Here is a 27,153-nt window from a genome sequence, read left to right as displayed (position 1 = left end):
CCAGTCTAAAAAGCTGCCCTCCTAGAGAGGTATGAACATAATGATAAACCACTTTCTTGTCTCAGCATATACAGTGGTGCCTCGCATTACGACGTTAATTCGTTCCAGCGAAATCGCTGTACAATGAAAACGTCGTAATGCAAAAAGAAAAAACCCATTGAAATGCCTTAAAACCCGTTTAATGCGTTCCAAAGGGCTGTAAACTCACTGTCCAGCGAAGATCCTCCACAGGGCGGCCATTTTCGCTGCCTGTGCAGCGAGGAATCCGTCCCAGAAAACAGCGGGGGGCGATTTTGTTTACTCGACGGCCATTTTAAAACTGCCGATCAGCTGTTGGGAAATCATCGTTTTGCGAAGAATCGGTTCCTGAAGCAGGGAACCAATCATCACAAAGTGAAATTCCCCCATAGGAAACATTGTTTTGCGATCGCAAAAGCGATCACAAAAAGTTCATCGTAATGCGGTTTCATCGTTAAACGGGGCAATCGTAATGCGAGGCACCACTGTAGAAAGCGCACAAAAACAAGCTCTATCAAAGACTATCTTCAGAGGTTTTAAAGCCATAAGCGCAATACCATGTTAGGTAGCTTATTATTGTGTGCATATAAGCAATTGGGCAGCTGCCCCACATGATAAATAACTGCACATCTACACTCAAAACTTGTGCTGGTGGAGACTGTGGGTGACTGTAGTGGCACAACACCTGCTGTAATAAGGTGCCACTTGGTGAACACTTGCCTGTATTCATCCTGGATTTGCCCATAAACAGTTTTGCTTTACACAGTGAGTAGAAAAAAGAGGGAGATCTTACTCTGGAGGTCTGCTGTCTGGTCCCAGGGCCCTTTGGAGAGAGATCCGGTCACTGGCATAGGCATTGAAGCAGTGCTTCTCATAGCCACGCTCCTTCTCCTTTGTTTCTTTTTCTGTCCATTGGTCCTTCTTGAAAGGTTTCCCATCAGCACCTGGGCTATTAGGGTCCTGCGGCGGACGTTCCATGAAAGGTTTCAGTTCTGCAGGTGTGTAATATCCTGGCAGGCAGGAATTGCTGTCTTGCACAGGTGCCTCTTGCTGAACCGGAGCCCGGATCTGCAGCTTTGGCATCGAATCACGGATGTTGTTGACCGCTCCCATCATCATGTCAATCATTTGGTCTTTCCTGTCAACAATGTTTTTTAGCCAAGGTTCCTCCTTTTGATCCCCATTGCCCACATCTCTTTGCATGATGAAGAGAAAGATGACAAAGACAACACCCACCAAAGCCAGCTTCAGTGGGCCGTAGTTTCTCCGTAGCAGCCTCATTGTGGTTGAGGTTTCAGTAGTTGCCACTGCATTAAGGGCGTACGCTTTCCAAGGCTTTGGTTAATCTATGGAATCTCACCATCGTCTTCTAAACCTGTGGAAAATACAAAGTTGCAAATAAATTTCAGGGCATTAAAGAAATGGCTTTGTTCCCCAACCCAACCCACTCAAGTGGCACACTGGTTAAACTGCTGTACTGCAGCCAAAACTGTGCTCACGACCCAGGGTTCAATCCCAGGTAGCCAGCTCAAGGTTGACTCAGCCTTCTATCCTTCCAAAGTCGGTAAAATGAGTACCCAGCTTGCTGGGGGGGGGGAGCAATGTGTAGTCTGCATAATTAACTTGTAAACCACCCAGAGAGTGCTTGAAGCGCTATGGGGCGGTATATTTAAGAAAGAGGGACCATTTTATAAATGAGGCAATTTGCCTTCTGGCATCATCCATTTCATTGTGACATGGCCAACCACTGGCTCCTAGTTCAAAATAGTCGGTGAAGGAAAGAGGAGAGGCAAAAAGCTGGTTCACCCCAGGGACATTCCGCAGCTGTCTGTGAATCCAACAGCCATAGTGAACTAAACTCACAGTCACTATAGTTGTGAGTGAACCTAAGTCTGGGTGTAGCTCCAGCCAAACACATAGGAGTCAGAGAGAGTGGAGGAAATCATCTTTGCAGCTTGTTAATTGTTTGAATCCTTTCCTCCCCATACCTGCTAGTTCCTCCCTCCCTCCCTCCCTCTCTTTATTTCTAAGGCTTGCTGTCCCAGCCCTGGGGTAGCTGGCTGACAAAGAGAAAAAAAAGAGAATGAGGAGTTGGCAGAGAAACAGGAGGAAGTTTAAAGGTAGCTCTGCTCTAATATGCTTTCTGCAAATCTGGATGGCCAGAGCTTGGGTCGGGGAACAAAGGGGGAGGAAGATGGAAGCAGACCCAGGAACAAGGTGTGAAGACAAGAGGATTAAAACAGCACCCAGTTTCCCCACTGCCCTGCCTCTCTCACTGCTGCTGTAGCTGGCTAAAATGGCTTTAAATGCAACAGTTGCAAACCCCTCTACATCAGCTCAAGCTATCACACGGCCTGAACCAATCAATTTGAATGCATTCAGTTCCAAAAAAATTGGAAGCCCCAATAGCAGAGGATAAAATGATGAATGCGGAAAGGAGAATCTCTGAGCTAATTCACGTTGACTTTTAGGTCATGTAGTCAGCACAAAATAATGTGAATCAGACTATCCTAATCCTGGAGCATTTCCTGCATTATTTGTTAATGTAGTTGCATTCTCTGAGGGTAACAGAGGAGTTGTGACTTTGAAGAAACATTTACTGCTGGTCAGGAATTAAAAGCAGTAGACATGAAAGCTAAATGATCATCCATCACTCTGGGGCAAAGACAGAGACATGCATGTGTTAGCAAAACAATTTCTACAGGCAACCCAACCTCTACTGCCTCCCCCCACCTCATCACTGATACACACCCTCCTCAGTTTCATGCAAAAAATGTACACATTTTAGCAACATTCAAAATTTCCTAACCTGGAGCAGACAACCTTGCTTAAGGATTAATTAAGAGTAATTAATCTTTGTGTAAGATACTACTTCTATATTTTATAGATTTGTATTAAATATACTGGATTTCCCATATTTCAGGGAAAACACTTCCATATCAGGACACAAAATCAAAATCATTAGCACATGATAAAAGAGTTATGACAATAAGAAAGAAAACATCCAGATCCAGCAATTATCTGAAACAATTACCGATGGCTTCAGCCAATTACTTGTAGACAGAGAATCAAGAGCTGAGGTTGCTCAGTGACTTCTCCACATGGTCAGAGGCACTGTCTTCCTTGTTTAACCTATTCCAGTAATGACCCCTACACACTTAGAACAAGGTGTAGCCTACTTATTATCTGGGAATTAGTCCCTATTCACCACTGTATAAATTTATAAACAAGGAGAACATATGTGTTCTCGAAGGCTTTCACAGACAGGATCCAATGGTTGCTGTGGGTTTTTTGGGCTGTTTGGCCGTGTTCTGGAGGTTTTTCTTCCTAACGTTTTGCCAGTCTCTGTGGCCGGCATCTTCAGAGGACAGGAGCTAGAACCCTGACTGTGTTCTGCTGTAGTGTGTGGGACTGTTGAGTATTTGTAACTGTGGGAATCTGGGTTTTCTTTTTTCTTTTCAGGAGAGTGGGTGTTTCCTGTGATCAGGGTGTTTTTTGTTATGGGTGATGGGGGGGGAATGATCTGTAAGGAGAACATACATTACAGTAAATAGTATCATTATAAATCTTTAATGTTCAACAACTCATAGCTGTTGTGGAAACAACAGCAAACTTCCAAGTGAGAGAAGCAACAGCTCTGAAAAAAAAGAAGTTCCAGACCCTAATGATGTCACATAAATAATAATCATTTACTGTCAAGTCAGTTCTGACTTATATGGTGACCCTTTTCAGGGTTTTCCAAGTAGAGAATACTCAAAAGTGGTTTATCATTTCTCTCTTCTGGAGGCGATCTGGGACTGTGCAGCTCACCCAAGCACACATAGGCTGGCTCTACCCACAGAGGGCACCGTGGGAATCAAACTCCTAACCTACTGAAACCACTGAGCATTCAGCCAGCTCATTCAGTCACTTACTGCATTGCTAATATTTTACGACAATGTTTCTGAAGCGATCATATGCATCTTAAGCTCTTAAGTGATCATAAGCTGGAGACTTAACAGATAAAAGACTTAACAGCTAAAAGATCTCCCCGAAACTCCGGATATTGCTTGTAACTAAGTGGTCCTAACAAGCATGGGCAACTACCAGGAGAAACCCATCTGTCTTCCTTTCCCTTTGGCAAATACCATTTTTAAATCTAGGGAACACATGAAATCCCCAAGGGTACTAGCATTTGGTTGAACTTTAAAAAAAAATCTACCTCGCCTAGTCCAAGCAGCACACTATTTTTCCTTCTTGGCTGGGGTGGGGGGAAGAGGGAAGTGACCAGTTATCAAGCAGGAAGTGTAACAGATTATATATTTTAAAATATTTTAAAAGTAAAAAAAAACAAAACTTGTATCAGAGCAATAACAAGGGGAGGAAGAGTTACCTCTGGTGAGAAGACAGAGGTCTGACATCTTTCTTCCTGTCTGAAATAATGTTAAGACTTAACACATACTTTTGAGAAATGAGTCATTGATTTCAACCTTAGGGCAAAAATGCAAAAGGCTGATTTGCTTGGCAGACTTCAAAGCTTAAGAACTGTTTCATACCATTTCCTTGTCCAGCACCTCAATTACCTTTCACTTTCACAACTGTCAGGTTCTTCCTCCTTCTTCTATTCTCCAGATTACAGTAAAATATTTACAACTATTATATATATTATATATATACTACTATATAAATTTAGGGAGTGTATATCTTTTAGTACTGAGTCTTCTTAATGTACATATTTTCTCATTGACTGAAGTATTTTATATACTTTATACACACACACACACACACACACACACACACACACACACTGTATATATATATATATATATATATATATATATATATATATATATATATATATATATATATATATATATATATATATATATATATATATATATATATATATATATATATATATATATATATATATATATATATATATATATATATAAAATACTTCAGTCAGTGAGAAAATATGTACATCAAGAAGACTCAGTACTAAAAGATATACACTCCCTAAATTTCCATGTGGGAAACAAAAGTGAAGTCTCACAACACATTTATTTATTTATCATTATTTATTTTAAATATTTTTACCCTGTCTTTCTTCTTAAAAAAGACGCAAGGCAGCTTACATCACTAAAAGACTACTGTAAAAGCTTAAAACAGTACGTATAATAATAAATTTAATCACATGCCATCAAGTCAATTCTAACTTATGCCAACCCTTTTCAGGGTTTTCCAGGCAGAGAATACTCAGAAGTGGTTTCCCATTCGGCAAAAGCCAGACACAGATTTTCACCTCTTCTCTTTCTTTCTCTTTCTGCACACATCAGAGACAGGCAGACAGACAGACAGATGGTGATTATTACATGACTTATAACTAGAGATCTAAAGAACAATGTCAAAAGTCATGATGTTTCCGACTGGTATACATTCTAGTAAGAGCAGGCGACTTACATTTTAAAATATATCTACTATAAGGGAAGATACACACATGGAAGAAGTCCCTTTGCATGCACTCAGTGACTCTGTCACTTGCAAATATGTTCTTAAGAGTATTATCTTCTGATAAAGACCTATTAGATCCATGACAAGCAGCTATCATAGCTCCACAGGTTTGCCTTTGTTTCAAACACAATCATGAAAGCAAGACATAATGTTTAAATTTCTAGGAGGCACACAGGAAGCCGGACTTGTTTTCTATAAACTTATTTGCACAGGCATATGAAGATTAGCCTTCTGCATATCTTGCAGATCTAGCATATGCTCACTCAGAAAATACCAGAGCAAGAACTTTTTAAAATGCAGAAGCATTTGGAGAAGCATGGCTGCAGGCTGACAAGGCGTGCACTATTCACCTCTTCTTGTTAATATTCTGATGCACTTCTAAAATTTTTCAGCTATCTAGGGGCCAATGCAATTATCTAACAACAACAGCTCGTTCCCTGCTGCACAATTTTTCTAAAATTCTAGACTACAATTTGCTTGCAATGTGCAACTGTTCCACCAGGGGCTCAAATCTCTGGTGCCCTCGTGAAGAGTTCTTAACAGATTGAGCGCTCAGTTTGAAAAAGCTACTGTTTTGGACAACAATCTCCCACCTTGGTGGTGAGGATCGGGGGCAGGGGGAGACATGCTCCGGAATTCTGGGAGTTGTTGTCCAAAATGTGTTGGAACAAACCTCCAATAGAAGTAATTTCAACTGATAAAGTGGAGGGTAATAGACTATTTCTGAAGGGAAACAGTCTAAAACAAAACAAGACAGATCCCCGCTCCCAAGGAAGAGCAGTAGGAGAGTGTATCCCCACCACACCAGGTTAATTCTGCCAAGGGGAGTCTGCGAGAGCTTTTCTGGATACGTTCGTTGCTCGGACAGTAAGGACGAGCTTGTTCTGCTCAGGTTTCGGTAGCGCTTTTCTGTCCGCACTGGCATCAAAAGTTGCTACCAACAAATCGTTTGAAGTCCCATAAGAGTGTAGTTTTAAGACAAACTAATTTCAGAGCAGCACTTCCAGATCAGGAGGTACTCTGCCACAGGGTGGGTTTTTTTAAAAAAAAGATCTACTGAGACCAACAAACAACTTTTTTGATCCTTCTGACCTGACCTGGATATGTTGTCTTTGAGCAACCCAATGTGTCACTTGCTTTAAGCCCTTCTCTGTGCATTGTACCTTTGAGGTCAAAGGCATTTCCTATTTGATGAAGGTCAAAGAGCAATTAGCGACAAGGCACTTTGTTGCTTCACAACCACAACCTTCAGGGTGTGTCTTTGCCTCAAGCCCTTTCTGCAACCAGAGAAGATTCAAGCATGGAGGCAACAGTTGTTTCAGTCAGCAAACAAAAGGAGCAAGTCCTGCCCTTAACAAAGAGAAGCTTGTTGGGACATGTTGAGATTCTCCTCAGAAGGGTAGTATGCATTGGCTTTCCTGACCAAAGACCAGTGTAGGCGGGGTATAAATACAATAAATAAATAAAAAATACTTCACTTTTTGCTACATGCTCAAGGTATGGTGACCGTAGTTTGGGGTAGGAAAAGAATACTCCTCAGGTCTGAGGGGCTAATGTCCCTCTTGGGAGAGAGGAACAGCCAAGCCTCTTAGGACTTCAGACTTTTTGCATATGCTACATTCATCATGAAGAGTATATGGGTTGCCTTTTAATGACAGCTAAGGAACTTGTGTCTTTCCATGTGGTGCATGGAACTGCTGAAGACAAAAAAAAATCCAAAGCTTAGAAAGCTTGCTTCCCTCTCCCCCCAACTATGAACTCTCAGAATCCCATGTTATTTGGGTGGGTGGGGGTTCATTCTGGGAGATGTGATGAACCTAGTAACTTCCCCAAGTCTAGCAAAAATCCACCAGAATGGGCAGTTCCCATTCATTTCAGTGTGCTTGTACAGGAGAAGATGAAAATTATGCTTTAAACACCTTATTAGCTTCAGATACCATTCTAAAACAGGCTGCAGGTTAAGGGACTACTCAAACTATGTTTTCTGCCCTGCCATTGCATTTCCTGTACCAAATGGCTTAGATTGACTCAGATCACTTAAGCTTGTTAAAAAAAATCATTTCCTTCACTCAACCACTTCCTTTATCTGTAAAAATCCCTGCACATGATATACTGCTTTTGTACCTTCTCTCTTGTTGTGAGATAAATACAATCTAAAAAAATGAGCCTAATTTTGAAAGTTTGCCTTGATAGGTACAGAAGCCTAGACTAGCAAACAGAAGAGAATGAGAGTGTGGGTGGGGAGCACACGGCCCTCCAGATGTTGTAGAACTCCAACTCCAACTCCTCCTGACCACTGGCTATGCTAGCTAGGGCTGATGTAGATGCAAATCCAACAACATCTGAAGCATGCTGGTTTAAGGTGGGGAGAGCGAAAAATATGACCCTCCTTATGTTGAGATGCAGCTCCTCGTATCCTTCACCACTGTCTACGCTGGCTAAGTTTAACAGGAGCTTGTGAGACAGGAGGCGAGAGGGATATCCTGCTCACCGGAGAGCTGTCCCTCCTCCAAACTGAAGAGAAGGAAATACAGACACATTCTACTCCAGCGTCCCCAAAGACAGAGCAGCGAGGAACAGAAACGGCCAAACTAGGAAAATAGATACTGTACAAAGAATGACATTAGGAGGGGGTCCAGGAGAACTGGCGGGAAAAGAAAGGAAGAAGAGAGTGGCGTCTGAGGTGGGAACAGCTGAGATAAAAAGGAAGGAAGGGCAGTTACCACCAGGCAGGGAATGAGTATGGATGGAGGATCCCTGGATTGGGTTATGGGAGAGATTAAGAGTGCCCAAGGAGGAGGCAGATTATAGAAGGAGAAGAGAGATGTCACTCAGACCCTCTTATTGGGGTGAAGCTGAGGCGAGAGGGTGGAGAAGGAGACTGAGAGGAGAAAGAGAGAGTTGACACAGAAAGAAAGGAAAGGCTAGAATGGAGGATAAACGAAATGAGGAGGAAGGGTTACAGGGAGGACCCTAGAAGGATTCAGTGCCAGAGAGACAACCCCTGTGGCATGACAACTGAGACGACAAACCCCTGCCCTTGTTGGAAGGTGAGATGGGAGAGACCGTAGCAGACAACATCTTGACAGATGGGCCGGGTCCGCAGAACACCAGTGGCAGAAACCCATTCATTTTTGAAGATTGAAAGCCCTTTCGAGACCCCTTGTCAGAAAGAGAGAAGCAATGGGATCATGTTATGGACACTTGTTATGTGTTAATACCCCAATAAATATTACACCTAGTTCAAAACAACAAAAGTCTGCTGAGTTTATTAAAACAAAATTGGATCCCAAGATCGAACTCTCACAGAGCTGCAGTCTGAAAACATCTGGAAGACTACAAGATCAAGGATTAAGACAACAGGAGCTTCATTTCCCACACTGTGGAGCCTTTTTACATCCCTTAAAGAGATTATATCTCCCTGTATGTTGCACTGTAAGCCTCTCCTCAAGCCCCTTCATGGATTGCTGCCTTGTCGTGGTGAAGGGGCTTGAGTTATTCAGAGAAGCTATGGGCTATGCCATGGAGGAACACCCAAGACGGACAGATCACAGTGGAGAGTTCCGACTAAACGCAATCCACCTGGAGTAGGAATTGGCAATGCCACTCCAGTATCTTTGCCAAGAAAACTCAATGAACAGAAACAAAAGGCTAAAAGATATGACGCTGGAAGATCAGCCCCTCAGGTCGGAAGGCATCCAATATGCTACTGAGGAAGAGCAGAGGACAAGTACAAGTAGCGAGTGGGGACATGAGAGCTAGCAGAAAACTACATAAATCTTTGAGATATGGAAATGATGCAACTAATGATGATAGATCTAAATCAGTGCTTTGCTGCTACAGGGTGTTTGTTCAGCTTAGCTGGGAGTCTTTTTGGCTTTTAAGGTGCTTCACTCTTTTAACTGATGCCTTTGTTGTGAGTCAGGTTTTTAATGTTAATTACCCTAAGCTACCTTGAGTGCTCAATTAAGTACACAGATAGGATGTAAGCGGAACAAAACAAAATCCCCCAGACTGATCTCCTTGACTAAAATATACATGTGCACACATTGTTTGGATGAATCACATCTGTGTCTCAGACATATCAGACTACTAGATAATTCCTTTGTATTAAGATCAAGGTAGCAAAGTACTTCATTTTTATCTGCCCCACATCACTCAGACTTAACAGCAGCACTTTAACAGCCAAGGGTCAGGATCATCTGGTACCTCCCAAGAAATGCACTTCAGCAGGGAGCCACTTATTTTACACCAGAATCTAGCCCTGTTGATACTTCTCTTTCTCAATTCAACTCACTCCATCCTTCTAGACCAGAAGGAGAGTACAAACAAGCTGGCAGAGTAAGAAGAAGGAACAGTTACTATGCTTGAACAGCTCAGGGGTTTAGGTCTCTGGCTGCAAAGCCAGAGGTTGGGAGTTCAATTACCAAATCCTATTAAAATCAGGGGCTGGACTTGATGATCCATTGGGTCCCTTCCAGCTCTGCAGTTCTAAGATTATTATTGTTGTTGTGGCCTGTTTCCTCATCTGCCACCACTCCAGAGTGGCAATAAGGATCAGAAGAACAGAGGCAGAAGGACAACAGGCAGGTACCTGCAGAGAGAAGGATACAGATCCACCGAGGACCCTCTGTAATCGCCAGCTGGCATAATAAAAACCCAGTTTTATGCAGATTTAAGGAAGCGAAAGCATGGGATCTTTCTAGGGCTTTCTAGATTTTGCTGGGCTACAACTCCCATCCACACTAAGCACAGCTAGTGATGGATCACACAAGTTTCCATACAGCAACATCTGGCAGGCCACAAATGTTCAGCCTTAAGCCATTCGATTTTAATAGGATTTGGTAAGGAACCCAGATGTTGGATCAGCCTAAAGCTCCATTCTACTTTGTAAATCTGCTTTAATTATTGGAAACAGAGACCTGAAGAACTGCACTGATATCCTTAAATCCACACAGAAAAGAACTATAGCAGGATCTATAGACAATATTTTATGTTGTTGTCTGAAAATAATATTTGGTAATATCCAGCATCTCTTTGAAATTCTAAAATTACTCAGAGAAGCAGCTACTGACAAATGGCTTAATAAACAAATGACTTTTAAAAAGATAGTTTTCAATGTTTATGTATTTTTAATTATTATTCTGTATTTTAATTAGCATATTATTTAATTTTTTATTGTTTAACTTTTTATGTTTTTAATTCTATTATTTTAAATATTGTGAGCCACTTTGGGTGCCCATATCAGGAGAAACCTGGCCTATAAATAAAACAGATAAAATGAAATGAAATAAATAAAGCTCAGGACTACTATACAGAAAATTCATATGCTTAGATTCTGGTGACCAAACAAGGGTATCAACAGAGACTACGCCACATAGATTACCACTATTACAATCTGGGTAAAAACAACAACCTGTTGCAAAAATCATACTGTAAGAATTTGTACTGGATTTCACTCTGAACATAAGAGCTGTAAGTCATCCTTGCTTGTCTAAAAACAGCCAGAAAGCTCTTCATGCTGTTTTCCCCTTATCCAAGGCTGAAGAGGCTGATCCATTTGGGCAAATAGGAGCACTGTACCACCTCAGGATCATGCTGACCCTTACCAGCTGCATTCTCCTCCTGATGAACTCCCAGCCCTTGTTAGTTTTTACTGGGTGCTTGGGAAGAGACATGTATGTGTTTGTGTGTGTGTGTGTGGGGGGGACTGAAAGAATGAACCTAAGTGAATAAATAAAAAAAAAACTGCCTTTGAAACCAGGCACAGAAGGAAGTAGCAGTTAGGAACATTTCTAATTGGGGGGGGGGCAGAATAAAGTCTTCTACTCCTTAGACAAGCTAGAGTATGAACGAAGGGAGTAGGGGTGTGGTGTTGTCTGAGTACAGTATATCTTTACCTGCCGCTGTGGGTGCATATAGGTATGAATGAATGCTTTCTTTGCTGCCTGTTGTGTTCTTGGAGGTGTGGAAAGATGAATATCCTCTTTGGCCCTGGCTGTGTTTGTTACCTCAGTTTGAAATAAAATACAGTATATGTTTGACTTTTTTTCCTCATCATTATTGCTAGTTTTTCTTCCTTGTATACAAATCCTGTTTGAGAAGGATTGTAAAAGGCAGTGTGCATGACACCCAAGAGTTTACATTAAATTGTGCAACATTTCTTCCCCTGACTATTTATTCATCATACGCTACGCGATCCTTCTAACTAGAGGTGCTGGGGACTGAACCTTGGCCCATTTACGAATGCAAAATATATGTTCTGCCACTGGGGGGCTTTAGATTACATACTGTATTTTTCCATATATGTATAAGACAACTCGATGTATAAGACAACCCCCACTTTTCCAACCCCAAATAAGAAAATTTGATCGCTGTTTCCCCCCTCCACTTCCCAAGTCCTGCGAAAGCAGGATCAAAGGGCTGCAAAAGTGGAGGGGTAAAGCAGCAATGAAAGGGCTGCAGGATCAAAGGGCTATGATCCTGCAGCCCTTTGATCCCTTCCCCCCTCATTTCCATGTATAACACGACCCTCAATTTTTAATTTAAAGATTTTAGATAAAAGTACAGTGGTGCCTCACATAACGAGCACAACGTTTAACGACGAATTCGCATAGCGACGCGTTTTTTGCAATCGTTTTTACAATCGCATTGCGATGTTTTAATAGGCTAAACATCGCATTGCGATGATCGGTAAGCGTTTTGCTTACCGATCTTTGCATTGCGATGTTAGGGAAACAGCTGATCAGCGGTTCCAAAATGGCGACCGGATCAAGAAAATGGCCACCCGCAGCATTTTTGCGCCCTACCCTCGCTTACCGAGGCAGCAAAAATGGCGGCCGGATGGGGAATCTTCGCTTACCAGTGAGTTCCCCCCCCCATAGGAACGCATTAAATGGAGTTTAATGCGTTCCTATGGGGTTTTATGTTCCGTTTAGCGATGTTTCCGGATAGCGACGTTTTTCCTGGAACGGATTAACGTTGCTATGCGGGGCACCACTGTATCATCTTACACATGGAAAAGTTCAGTAAAATAAAATTAAAATGGTAGCTATTGACCTATACAAGTCTTCACCAGGCATGTGGAAGACACACACACAGAGAGACTCTGTCCCCAGAGTGCAAAATACACCCTCACTCAAGGTCTTTCTCTCAAATAAGATAAGCCAAACAAGCAGCATTATATTAATGTATTAATGCTAGCTCAAAATGTTTTTTTAAATGTCTTATATGTTGTCCCAGTCAAATGAGTAGCTCACATATGTGCTCTTTCTGTTTTATGTATTATATTACAGCCCCTGAAGAAGGCTAAAAGTGAAATAGATGAAACACGCTGGACTTATCTTTGTATGAAAGCAAACATACCATCAGTTGCTAAAGCCTCATGTAAATCATGACTGTCCTCACTCTGTGTAAATGGGAATGACTTTGCGTTAACATCAGTAAAGTAATTCACAGACTCTAAGACACTAGAAAAAAAACTCATACATTGTTATATTAGAGGCAAAGAGCAAAATGACATCCCTGTCCTGTATCAAATTCCATATAATGGCAGGTGATTTAATCATAAATGTTGGTCCATGTTCTGCACTGGAGGGTGGAATCTTAGCACAGGAAATAGCAGGCAGCCTGCGCGGTCTCTCCCACATGGCTCTGTCCTCCAAGAGCCTGTTGTCACAATTTTTCAGCACCTACTGTCTGAGGCAGATGCTTCATTTTGCCCAAGGGTAAGGCCAGCCTGGCTACAATGGGACCATATTTCAAACATGAAACTGTGGGATATAATGGGCTGTAGACTGTGGTGATGAGCGTGAAGGGGGCTCAGAGGGCTGCAACTCCCTCCTCACAAGTTTTCTTATAATTTTTTTCAGACTGAAAGAAAATCACCCCCTAGGTTTTTTTTAAACATTGACGCGTATAGAAACCAAGGAAACATCACATCCTCTTGAAACATGGCAAAATTGTCTCCCACACACCTCCTACAGGGCAGAAAGGGACTTTGTGAGTCAACTGTTTTTTATTCTTGTTTTTTTGGGGGGAATAGGGATGTTAGGGCCCAAGAGTGTTGGATCCTGTACAGTGGTGCCTCGCTTAACAATGTTAATTGGTTCCCAAAAAACATCGCTATGGGAAAACATCGATAAGCGAAACACCATTTCCCATAGGAATGCATTGAAAACAGGATAATCCGTTCCAATGGGAACGGATTACCGTCCTTAAGCGAAAATCGGCATAGGAAACATTGCAAAGCGAAACGCGGTTCCCCCATTGGAATGCACTGAAGCCTATTCAATGCATTTTGATGGTTTTGACAGGTCCGTTTTCGATATTTTTAAAGTGTCTTAAAATGTTCAAAAACTGTTTTAAATGCTTGGGATCGTTAGTGCACCTTGTAAAACCTTTGCAAACTTAATTTGGCTTTGTTCTGACTTTCTGACTCTTTGTTAATTTTTGGTGAATTCCCCCCCCCATTGGAATGCATTGAACTATAAGTTTGAGCTGTCAAACCCGAACTTCCCCATAGGAAACATCGCTAAACGGAGCGCAAAATCACTCCAAAAACCTCGCTAAGTGAATACAACATTAAACAAGGCAATCGCTAAGCAAGGCACCACTGTATTTAGATTGGTGTGTGCGCACTTTCAGGTGCCCAACTCTGAATTAAAGTCGCCAATTTCTTATTACTAGCCTTACACAGAAACTGTTCTTAAGACAGCTATACACTTCTCAGCCTCAGATTTCCTACTTGCAAGGGTGCAAGCAACAACTACTCTATACACCAATAATGCTGAAGTTATTTGTCTGAAAAAGCACCCAACTTCTGTTATCACCACTTACAGCAATGTCTTGCAGTCATAAGCTGCTGGTGCTTCTAGATGAGTAACTAAGAGGAAGGCAAGGCAGTGCAAGTTCCCTGCAATGTTAGAAAGAGGAGGAAAGTAGGAAGCTTGCCTGAAAGCCTGTGTGGCCCTTCCATGGTGTAGTCTGGTATAGGCCCTGAAGACTCCATCACTTGACTGCACAGTGTGTTCACTGGATAATTGCAGATTTCTTACCATGTGGCACAAAACAGCTAGAGAGGAATTTAAAGTGGGGAATTGGTTTGCTGTGGGAAGGACAATTTGAAACTGAGGAGTTTGTCACTAAGAAAACATCAAGGTAAAAAGGTAATGGCAGGCAGAGAAAAGACACAGGCAGACTTTGATCCCTTTATCAAGTTTCTTTCAGGCATGAATGCAAAGTAATTATTTGTGTATGAAGATGAAACCTGAGAATTTCAGGAGTCCACCTTGCTGTATATCCTTTCAGCTCCAATGCTCAACTCAGCAAAAGCAAAACAAAACAAAACAAAACAAAACCACACCAAAAAATAAGAAAACCATTTTGGTACCTACTGTACAGCAGGCCGAGACCAGAGGTTGCCACTACACTTTGGCAAATGCAGTTCATAACTGTGAGAAGAGATCTTAGTTATACAGTACTTCAATCAGATTATCTCTCTAAAAAATCAAGATATGCTTGCAGTTCTTTATGCAGGTATCATAGAGGTCTTGTAACATAGATGTGTCAACAATTTAGGGCAACTGGTTTTGAGAGAATGATGGTAGCTAGTAAAGAAAGAAACAGAACTCAGACCACTTTTCTTCTACAGTACTGGTGGCACTTTATTTTTGAGCTGTATAGGCTTTGTGGGGTGGAGGGTTTAATCTACTGAACAGTTACAAAATCAAGGACATCTCTCTCTGACTGAATGCCAATAGTAATTCACAACTAAAGCAAGCTCATTGAATCAATGGAACTTACCGTACATAGGTGTTGACTCACTAATCCCCTACTGATTTAAAGGGACTTCTTTAAGGACAAACTAGGGAGAAAATCAGCCAGGTACATTGCCTTGAGGTTACTGGAGGCAAGATGAGATATAAATGTAATCAATAAAAAACAAATAAAATGTCAGATAGAATACCTCGCTGCACAGCTTCAAGCTGGGAGTTTCATTCCCCACTGTGCCTTGCAAGAGAAGAGCTAGCCTATGGAGCCCCGGGCAAGCTGCCCTGTCCCACAGCACCTCCAGAAGAAGGGAGTTCAGAAAGTAATTCATAGCTACATCAATGTCAACCAACTTCAAAAATGTACACATTAGTTACCATGAAAGAAGAAACCATGGACAATTTTAAATAAATGCTTGCTAAAGCTGTTTAAATAACAAAGAGATTGGTTAATCAATTAAACCAAAATTTTTCCCTTACAATAAATGCTGGCAACCCCTTCTATTACAGCTGATTGTGCAATCAATATTTAAGTATGAAGCCCATTTAGCAAATCTAGTTTTTCAAAGGTGAGGCTGTCATCTTCACAACTATGTCTTGTAAGGGAAGGAACTCCCATTAAAAAGCTCACAACAGCTAATTTTGTACATATTTTATACATTTACATGTCTACAAGCTATTATTATTTTTTCACATAGCATTTTAGCACATATAGTACGGTACTTAGTAATCTATGCTGTTATTTTTAAATGTGACCGGTAAAGTTAGGCCTTACAAATTTCAGTGACAAAAAAGCATAAAACATCAGCAGCAAAAAGAAAAAGAAAAAAAGGGGGAAAAAGAAATAAAGTCAGTTCACAGTGATGGGAGTTCTAACAAGGCCAGAGCAACCATGAATTAAGCATTTAAATTGGTAAAAACAGTGTATGACCTCTTGCATAGCTATGCAAATGGTATAACTTTTGGAGGCAAATTAGTCCAAGTTAAGAAATCACCATAAACATTATTAGCTGATGCTGAGTCACACAACTTAGTATGCAACTGACAACATCTACAGTGATTTCTTAATTTGGGCAGTTTGCCTCCAAAAGTTAACCCACTTATGCTACAGCAGAGTTAACCAGAGGGAGATTTGGACCAATGCTAAAAAACAAAATAAGAACTAGTGCCTTTTATTTTTCGTGGAGAGATGAGCTAACTTTGCCCATTTTCAGAAATGAGCAAGTGAGGCTGAGCTAACACGACTTGCCGAGGGCCAACCAGCCTATTTATGATTTTAAGCTGCAGTCTCAAGATCCAATTCTCTGGCTGCTACTGTAAGCACACTTAGCTGGGAATAACTTGCATTCAGCCTAATGGGATATGCCAATGAATAAGTATACATAGGATACCACTGTAAACAGTACCTGTTCCTACCTCATTGGTTATCAACCTGATTTCTTGGAAGCCTAGGGGTTCATTAATAAGAGAACTGCAGCTTCCAAAGAAACACACTGCAGTGAGGTGCTGGCGACTGTATCCTATTATTAGGCACAAGATCACAACCTCAGACAGAAGATGCTTGAAGAGAAAATACAGTACCTGCAACAGGTTTAGAGGACAACATTATATGTGTAACATGTTCTCCTCTGGGCTCTTACAAACTGTTCTCCTCTCCCCGGCTGCTGTAGGGGCAGAGCTTGGAAATAAATACGCTTCTTGATTATGGCTCCTAGAATGATTGCCATCATTGGGGCCATTGAGACCTCTACCTCCAAAATGTAATATTCCCAAATACTGCCCAGTTGCCAAGTGCTGAAATAATATTCCAGGGCAAGCCCAGTGGGTTTAAGGAAAAAAAACAACAACACATATGGAATAGGATGGTAGGCAGCATCCTGTCCTTCATTTCAGCTCCTGCGGCAGCAATAAAAGGAAGTCGCAATCCTGTAATTTTCATTTGATGACGGACAAAAGCTGTCCCATGGAATGTGCTCCGTAATCTTTTACAACTGGTGCCAAAAGGAGGCAGGAAAGTTTCCTTTGGGACAGGAAATTTTGATCAACACTAATCAATAGATGTAGAAGCCATCATTTCAGGATTCGGAGATTGTGTTTTTTTTTTAACCAGGACCTCTACTTATTACATGCAGTATTACAGAACAGTAACTGTTCATGTGCTCAAAGCAATGCTTCCTCCCATTCATGTTGCTTTCTTATCACTGATTTGACCCAAACATCAAAGCATTAAACCCACCATTAGCAGATGACAAAATTAAAGATTTATAGTCATCTCCGTATTAAATATGCCTTGCAAAATGTGACAGACTAAACTGTCTAGGATTCTGCTGGAACAGTCAATAGACTTCGCTAGTGGAAGAGAGGGTTGGTCAGAGTTTACCCAGCATGGGGTGGAGGCACAAGGAACGCCACATGCACATAACTTTAAGACATTCACCCCAAGCCAACTCAGAACATGCCTTGCCTATGGCAAAAATCATACCTAGGTAGAGGAAACAGAAACCTTATCGTCTGCCACAGGGAGCATCTCTGGTCCCTTTAAAAAACAGTTTATGACAGGCTTAAGAAAAAGTTTGCTTTCCAAATGTTTTGGACTATTTATTCCCATCAGTTCCATTGAGCAGGGCCCATGGCAAAGCACTGGTGGAGGTTGTAACCTCTAGATCACAGGTGTCAAACTCAAGGCTTGCGGGGCAAATTCAGTCCTCCCGGCCATTTCATGTGGCCCTAGCACGGTTTCCAGCTATTGTGCAGTATACAATATGCAGGGGTTACTCGGTCACCCATAATACTCTGCAAGAATACGGGGAATCCACCCAGCATTCCAAGCAGTGAAGAGTCAGAAAGTGCAGTAGCTTGGGTGGCATACAGCACCTTGGGAAATGTAGTCCTCACTTATGACCACTCCCTGTTCTTATCTGCTTGCCATTATTTCCAAACTTTGATCACAGACTTTTACTGTCAGAGCTAGTTATTACTTACCGTACGTTATTTCTAAAACCAGTAATAATCAAATGAGGAGAATTATATTTACATATGATGAAGAGCAGATACATTTCTATAGTCTTACAGATACAACCGGCCCTTTGAGGGCAACCCTAATGCCGATGCGGCCCAAGATGAAATTGAATTTGACACCTCTGCTCTAGATGGCGAAAGGTTCCTGAATCCTTGGTTTAAGATACTGCAACTATCCATAATTTCTTCAGTACAAATCGTATTTATGATTTACTGTATTTTTCTGTTTATAACACGCCCTCGCTTATAAGATACCCCTCCCCCCACTTTTCTAACCTAAAAACTAAGAAAACTTAGCCTTGAGGATTCAGCCTCTGGGCTCAGAACGGTCGGACATTTTGAGTCCCTGTTGCATCTAAGCCTACAGGCGCCACCTCCAAGGAGGTGTGTTCCAATTGGTTTGTTCAGGATAAGCTGACGTCAGTTCTACAAGGCTTGTGATTGGAGGAAGCCAAGCCTCCTGACTATAGGAAGCTAGGACTCATGACTGGAGGCCTGTTTACAGAGGCAAGGTATCTGCCGTTTTGTTCTCGCCTCAGCTTACTTCCGTGTATAAGATGCCCCTCAATTTTTAGTGTAATGATTATAGGGGAAAAATAGGATCTTATACACGGAAAAATGTGGTATTTTAAAAGGTAGTACCTTCTCAGTCTTTTTTTTTAAACTTAGTTCCCCCTTTTGATAATTATATACAGTACCTGTATATAAAAGTTTCATTTATTCTTTCAAACCTTATGCCCAAATTCTTTTTTTTTATTGGGAATAACTCAATTTAAAACAAATAGAAACATTCATAAATGTAAGGTAAAATATTTCAATATTGATTTTTTTCATTAATTAAGTGCCACAGAATGTAGAAACAAACTGCATATTAACAAAGCAATGGTTTAATTGTTTCTCTTTGCTTCAAAATTTTAAGGGGGGGGAAGAGAGATAACTTCTCCCCAGTGAGTTACTTGTTGTCTGTCAATATTAAAACAGTAAGCAATCTGACATGCAGGGTGGCTTGCTAGCATGGAGTTTACCCTTTAATTTGGAAGAGACCAATCTGCATCATCTGGATACCTGGGAAAAGGTCACAAACTCACTGGGCTTTTCCTCTTGTATGGCTGAGCACCTGAAAAGAAATTGGTCTTTCTGTTAACACTAAGGAAACCCAGGGTTTCTTTTGAACACAAGTTTGGAGAAACCATTTGCTACCTCCAGCAGCAGTGTACTTTGGCAATTTTAACTTCTCAGCTTAGTAGTTTTGTGCTCTTAGTGTATGTAGGCCATTTTAAATTCTGGATTTACAATCTTATGCTCCCTTCTCCTTTTCAGGAAATACTAAAGCAGCTTTTCTGTACTTAAGAGGATGTTACTACTCATTTGACTGAACAAGGCCCTAGACATCTACTCCAAAGGCACTACTGACCTCAAAACATAACAGCGTAACAACAACTTGATAGCTTGCTCCCATGTTTTCTGTGGAAGTTGATAGTCTATGGTCTCCATGCTTCCTGCCATCTTATCTCCTTCTGGAGACTCAAGAGATTTCATTTTTTAAAAAATATACTCTTACTTGGTAGATCTTCTCTAAAAGCTTACATTTAAAATCAAGCTCCTGAATTTCCTTTTAATTCCCCATGCAAAATTAATTTGGATAATTATGCAGAATTACCCAAATTACTTAGCCTGATGCAAAGGATGCTGATGCAAGAGTCTGCCCTGCCCCCTTCTGTGTGGAAAAGCCCAAACAGCTTGAATGGAAGCAAAGTAGAGACGCTGGTTTCCAGAATTCCTTCAATTCCTTTCCTTTAATTAAAAACGTTTCATTTAAAAATACAATTTTCACAACACATTTTCCCCAGTAAAAACAGGACACCTAATTTACCTGTTAGAATTCTCCTGTTTTTAAAAGCTGCCCAAGGGGAAGGCGTTTCACCGGCAGACACGTGTAAAACCTATGACTTCACGCCCAAGCCTGATCAGCTTCATCTGTTAAATTTATGTTTACCAGAGCTGTTAAAAGCACAGTAATATTGTGCACATGCACATAACACAACAAGAGTTGGCAACCTTAACTATACAGGACCCTGTAATCCATTTGATACTGTGCAATCCAATACATGTTTACCGAGTTCAATGAGGCTTATTGTGAGTAACTGTCTACTGCAGCCTTAGACTAAGTACATACATAGTATACACACTAAGCAGGTTTGTATAAATTTTGTCTCATTAAAAGCATGCTCATGCTCACAGTTGCTTCATGATAAATACTGACTCACACTTCGAAAGCTAGGCAGGTGAGTTCTTTCCATGACCAATCTGAATGGGTGTTCTTAATGCACAAATGACTGTGCAGTTTAACTGGAGCAACAACCCCAATGGAGTTGTATGTCTTAGCGGGATAGTAATACCTATCAAGGCAATGACAGATTTTACCTTCTTGGGCTCCATAATCACTGCAGATGGTGACAGCAGCCACGAAATTAAAAGACACCTGTTTCTTGGGAGGAAAGCAATGACAAACCTAGACAGCATCTTAAAAAGCAGAGACATCACCTTGCCAACAAAAGTATATGGAAGTAAAAGCCGGACCATAAAGAAGGCTGACCGCCGAAGAATTGATGCTTTGGAATTGTGGTGCTGGAGGCGACTCTTGAGAGTCCCCTGGACTGCAAAGAGATCAGACCTATCCGTCCTGAAGGAAATCAACCTTGTGTGCTCACTGGAAGGACAGATCCTGAAGCTGAGGCCCCAGTACTTTGGCCATCTAATGAGAAGACTCTCTGGAAAAGATCCTGGTGTTGGGAAAGTGTGAAGGCAAGAGGAGAAGGGGACAACAGAGAATGAGATGGATGGACAATTGAAGTGACCATCATGAATTTGACCAAACTCCGGGAGGCAGTGGAAGACAGGAGGGGTTGGCGTGCTCTGGTCCATGGGGTCATGAAGAGTCGGACACGACTTAACGACTAAACAACAAAAAATACCTATCAAGGCCCATCCTTTACTCAGGGTTAGCCTGTGACCTGTTATTGGCTGTGTCAAAGGACAAAATAGCATACCTTTTCTCATGTTCTACAAAGAAGGTGGCTAGGAGACTGGCAGCTGCATCTAGTTCAGTGGTGCTGACATACAAGGGGCTATAGCTAGCTGAGTAGGTTTGGCACAGGTCATGTGACAGTACGCTTACAACTGCCCTCCTAATGAGTTTTCAGAACTATTCCTGGGACAGGTCTCTGCTTCCCCTCCTTACAGCTCCATCACCCATCAGCTGAGGTGGAGGCCTTACTACGCCTCATGACAGGGTCAGCACAGATATTTCAGCTGCTGTGTGTTTAAGAGGAATGGCCAACTTCTTGGTCTTGAGAGAAAGGTAGAGCAAGTCAAATGATCCGGTGGTACAAGTACAGTACTACACAAACTCACTTCCTGGCAAATCCAGGCTTCAAATGAATTCACCATCAGCTACCAGTAAAAACTGCCCAGTTGTGGAGTACACATACATGAAGCGCATGTACTCCAGGCAAACACATAAAACACTTCACTTACTAGATATAAGAGGGATACAAAAATGTGTAGAATTTCTCTATTTTCATCAAAACAAGAAACTTTTACTAACAAGTGGACAAGGCTTGTGATTGGAGGAAGCCAAGCCTCCTGACTATAGGAAGCTAGGACTCATGACTGGAGGCCCGTTCACCTACATTTTAGTAAGCCCATAAAATACATCTGGGAGCCACCTCACTCCTGTTCCAAGACAGGACAATTCACTGGTGGATTCCAATTCGCTTGTTCACATTTGTTACACCTAATTGTAAATGACTGTAGAACACACACACACACACACACACACACACACACACACACACACACACACACACACACACACAATTAGACAGTCCTAAACAGTCTCTTGAGAAAAAAGGCGTACTAAATTCAACAGGGCTTTTTTCTATGTAAACATCTATGTAACACTGCAACCAAAGCTGTATTTATATATACAATACTGTATTTTTATAAACTTATTTATATATTTACATGCTGCCATTCTCCTGATAAGGGAGGAGGCTCACAGTATTAAAAAGAAGAGAATTAGAAATACAATGAAGTTATACATTAAAAAATTAAACTATACAACTGATTAGAATACACTGAATGCTTAAAAATATAAAGCATTAAACATTATCTAACAAAAATGGCACTCAATGAATAAGTCACATTGTTAAAAGTGTGCCTGAAAGTTAGGTACAGTACTAGCACAAATAACTTATTATTTGTGAACAATACAAGCAGTGATTGATGTTAGGGAAATGGTAAAAGAAAGGGATTTACATGACAGTTGCATCAGATAAAGCACTGAAATCTATTTACCTGGCTTACATATTTTGATAGAAGGACATAAAGCACAAATGAACCCTGCAAAACCAAAGGAACCCTTGTTGGTTAATCAGAAAAATTCCAAAATCCACAGTCAGGCGAAACTTGTATTAGAACGCCACGATGTTCTGTCCAGTAGCTCACTTTTCACTGTTACCTAAATATGCCACGGTGGATTTCCTCCTTCGTTCCTGTGCTTTTAACAGCAAGTTTAACAGCCGACAGTGGATATAATGACTGAAAACCTGTCACTTCATGTGTTAGTTGCACTAGAGCAGGCCCACTGAATCAGTGGGGATCTGGTAAAACAACGTCTCCACAAGGTTCACTGATCCACGTGTGTCTACTCCAGTTGTGACTCCCTTTGCTAAAGTGGCAGTTAGAGTAGGCACATTTGAATAATTGGAATTTACAGAGCAGTTGACTCACCAAATCCCCAATGATTCAATGTGGATACTTTAGTGCAACTTACTACAGTGAGCATTAGGATGTCAACTATTAACAGGTGCTAATATTTATCGCCTTTAAGAATGATCACCTCCTGATTTCTGCAGATGGGGCTACCTTTCTAAGGAAGAGGAAAAGAAAAAAGGCTAGGTTGTTCTTAAGTCAATGACAACTTTATTCATTTTCATTACAGGTAAGCAAGGAAGCAAGAGACAGAAAATTCCATCACCACCGGTACTAAGCTTCCGTTTGACCACTCCTTCTCCATTTGGCATCTAAAATAAGAGTTGTCTGAAAGATGTATTTTCTGTCCTACAAGATATTCTCCTTAATAGCATTTCTTGTGATGCTCCTTTATGCTTAAAACCACTTTTTATACATTGCATGACGTAAACCCCATGGTCAGATTAAGTCCTGCTTTTGTCCCCTCACCGACTGCACCGCAAATATCGAAAGTGACCAGACCACACCCCCTCCTGGCTCCTAGTCAGAAGGAGATAGCAGTTTCCATTCCTACCACGTCTGGGATGAAAGGAGGTGCTTTCCCCAATTTCTTCTCCTTCAAAACATCCCCTCCCCGATATTTGTCACTAATATATGAAAAGACATAGCTACAGGACAGGCAGATGGCACAATGAGTAATCTGTTACCATCAAACTTCTTGGTGTAATTTGCATTTCTGTCATTGCCTCACTCTGTAACCTTAGGCAAGCCACCATCTCCTACCTTCCTTGCAACACTGATCTACCCTATGTGGCGGGAGAATTATCCAAATAATGTTTGTCAAGTGCTTTCTCTGCATAAAAAAGCATTACATAAATTGAACCAAAGTTACTGTGTATATTAGTTATTAATTCAGATAAGAAATATGATAGCTGCTATATGAAACTAGTTTTCCAGCACCTCTGTTTTATTAAACAGAGCAGTAAACTGAACTTCTTCCTCTAAAGGAGAATCCATTTAGTACTCTCCAGACTAGGGCATAGGCACCCATTCCTAAAATCTTCATTAGAAACAAAGGTCACACACAGTATTTTTAACAATGCTGAAAGTGGATATATACGTGTAATTCTGACTCTTTACTGTGGTCAAACAAGTTTTGTACGTTTTGGCACAGGTTCAAAACCTGCCAAACCTGTTAACCACACACAAGAGCAGGATTATAGGGTAAATGTTGAGTCAAAGTGCCCCACATACAACAGGGCCGCTTTACCAAATTTTACATAAATACATGGTCATCCAAAGAGCCAACCCATCCCACATGATTAAGCTCGGTTCCTGGAATTAATTCCATTACTCAGTGGGTTTACTTTCAAGTCAGCTACAGCACAGGCTATGGACTGAGAAGCAGGTGAATCGAAGGAGGGTCACTCTACTAACACTGCCACCGCTTTCTTCTTTTTAATCTGTGACATTTTGAAAGAGAAAAGGAAAAAGAAGGGACAGACAGGCTGCAAGAGAAAAAAGGGGGCAGACATTTGCTGTAACAGAGAGAAAAAAAATTCAAAAATGCTGGAGAAGTTGCCACCTTTCTTACACTGCTTTTTAAAAAAAATCAAGCAGTCTGTGCTTTTGTGGAACAAAATCCACTTCATCGGGCATACACCAGCATCTTACAGACACTGGAGAAAAATTATAAAGGAATATCCCCAATATTAATGGCAGACCTCTGTCAGTATGCCTCTTAAGATGACCTTAAAGCTGGCTAAAACGGGGCTTTGGGGTGTGCGTAGTAGCTTCATGTTTCACTCTTGGTAAAGAAAACAAGGACTGGGGAGCAGGTCTGCATAAAATTCAACACCCCCCCCATCATCCACCGCTCTTCAGTTTTAGTAAGACCATGACTCTTTCCCCTGTTTCACCTTATCACCTTCCAAAAGCAGGAGTTTCACAAAGAATGGACTCTCTCTCCCCCCCTCCGCCGCCATCAGCTCTACAAGTTAAGTGGCTTGTTGTCCCAGGTTGATGGGTGAGATTCAGACGTATCCCAGACCCGGGTGTGGGGGAGAGAAGTTTAAAACACTGCTCCACAAAGTTTCTATCACCGTATTCCCAGTCACAGCATCCCGTGCAAAAGCATCCCGACGTACTCTAGCAATTCACTCCCAAGGCGAGGAATAGAGCCCCCCTCCCTCCCCCCATTGTGTCCCCACCGCCCCCCCCAAGCATTCGCGCTCCTGGCAATGGGGAAACGTCCCGTGGCCCTTGTCTTCCTCCCCCCCCCCCCGGCCAACGCGTGACACGCACCTCTACACCGCAGTCTTCGCCTTCCCCCCCTCCCCTCCGGGCGGACCAAGAAGGCCCCCCCCCGGGTCATCCGGTCCTCACGACCTAGCGAGAGGGAGACCCCCCCCCAACCCCTTTTAGACTCCTTCCATCACCGTCGAGCCGAGACTGCCGCGACCGCCTCGCTTTTTCTTCCTTCTCCTCCTCGCGAGAAACACAAAGACAACCACCACCAACTCACCCTCCAAAGAGGCTCAAGAACTTCGGTTTCGGGGGAGCGACTCCGCGCCTAACTTGAGGCTCCCGAGGCGGCGGCGGCGAGAGAGAGAGAGAGAGAGAAGCGGCAACCGGCGGCGGCAAGAGGGAGTCGGGAGGGAGCGCCCACCCACCCCCCACTGCCTCCAGCCGGGCTTCTCACCTGCCGCCGACCTCAGGGCGAGAGGAGCCAGCGGGAAAGTTCGCCGCCCTAGGCACAGGTGTACCCGGCAGCGCCGCTATGGCCGCTGGGTCCTAAGGCCGGTGCGCTCCCAGCCAGGCACCTGCCCCGTTGGGTCCTAGCGCCCGGCAGAACGCTAGTATTAGGATACAGTAAATGCGAACGAAGCGCTGCTGGATGATACTGTAATAAGGGCCGGGATCCTCTTGCCCAGCGTCGTAAGTCGCAGTCAGAGGAGGCCCCTTTAATTAACGAGGAGCTGACTCGCCAAATCCACACTGATTCTCTAGTGTGATTTACTACAGTAAGCAACAGGATTGCAGCCCATATAAAATAATCGTATCGAATTAGTATATCACGATATGACATGGCATGATATATGATGTCATTCTCTATTCCTGAGTGACACGGAAGACAGCAAACAGAGTGAACTAGGGCCTTTACTGTACTTAACAACTAACAAACGCATGTGGACTGGCCAAAGGAAAAGTAGCTGTGTCATCCATCCATTAGAAGTAAGTTCTAACTTGAGCAATGCCTTTATTGGCTAGCTAAACAAGGTATGCTTTTGAGCTTCACCTGAAGTCTTCATCAAGGTCAGATGGTATAAAATTTGGGCACAGGGAAGGGAAATCTCAGTCCCACTACCTGGGGCAGAGGTTATGCCCCTTGTTTTTGAATGCAGATCCTGGCAATGCGGACTTCACAGTTTCAGTTGAGACAGACATGTTAAGAACATTTTGCAATCTTTCCTTCTGCAGATAATAGCCTACAACATATCTGTCTGTAGTCTTCGGTGAAGTACACAGCCCCCTCTGTTGCCTTGATAATTGGTAGTCATACCTAGTGGTCTGCATTCAATAATATATGGCCCAATATTTTTGGGATATTTGCTTCCTACCCTTTCTCCACGCATTATAATAAGCTTTATTTACCTCTGGACCAGAAGGTGTGCTGGCAGAAACAAGCTATGCATAAAGTACTAAGCTTTAATTTAGTACAGTATAAGCAGAGTTCTCTTAATACACATTTGAGTGCCAAGTGTCACTGATTTAATAGTTTTTTTTCCCCAGGCATTTTTTGGCCAGTGCTGGAAATATTGCCCTCTCAGATGACTCTTAGTGTCCAAAAAGGGAAGGTCTGCATTGTTCCTGTCTGTAGCACATGTTCCTTGTTCCTTGTTTAAGCTTGTGATTCTAGTTGTCATTAGAGATCATTCCAAAATCTGTGAGCATTGCTGACATTTGTGCAGAAGGTACTCACCCTCACATTCTACTCCTTCCACTGGTTGGGTTTGCTCTTACTCAGAAGTTAGTTTCCCATCTTGATTTTTGAGTGGCAACATACAAATATTGCATCTCAAGTAGAGGCCTTGCAAAT

General features: G+C 42.0%; 1 protein-coding gene across 3 annotated transcripts in view; it reads right to left on the bottom strand.

Moving 5' to 3' along the window:
- Positions 1-25,831, bottom strand: part of GALNT6 (polypeptide N-acetylgalactosaminyltransferase 6) — a 63,921-nt gene extending 38,090 nt beyond the window's left edge. Inside the window, exons 1-3 of one of the 3 annotated variants that reach the window (XM_020784548.3) lie at positions 25,579-25,831; positions 22,659-22,703; positions 812-1,393 (exon numbers count right to left, since the gene is read on the bottom strand). In XM_020784548.3, coding sequence (XP_020640207.2) covers positions 812-1,299 — 488 coding nt within the window. In that variant the 5' untranslated portion in view covers positions 1,300-1,393; positions 22,659-22,703; positions 25,579-25,831. The remainder of the gene's footprint in view (positions 1-811; positions 1,394-22,658; positions 22,704-25,578) is intronic. The other 2 variants (XM_020784547.3, XM_020784550.3) reach the window with 2 other exon arrangements.
- Between the last annotated feature and the right edge of the window lie 1,322 nt (positions 25,832-27,153).

The sequence above is a fragment of the Pogona vitticeps genome, chromosome 2 (assembly GCF_051106095.1).
Source record: "Pogona vitticeps strain Pit_001003342236 chromosome 2, PviZW2.1, whole genome shotgun sequence".
Lineage (NCBI taxonomy): Eukaryota > Metazoa > Chordata > Lepidosauria > Squamata > Agamidae > Pogona > Pogona vitticeps.
Note: the sequence above shows the minus strand (reverse complement) of the source record. Positions and strands in the feature narration are given on the sequence as shown.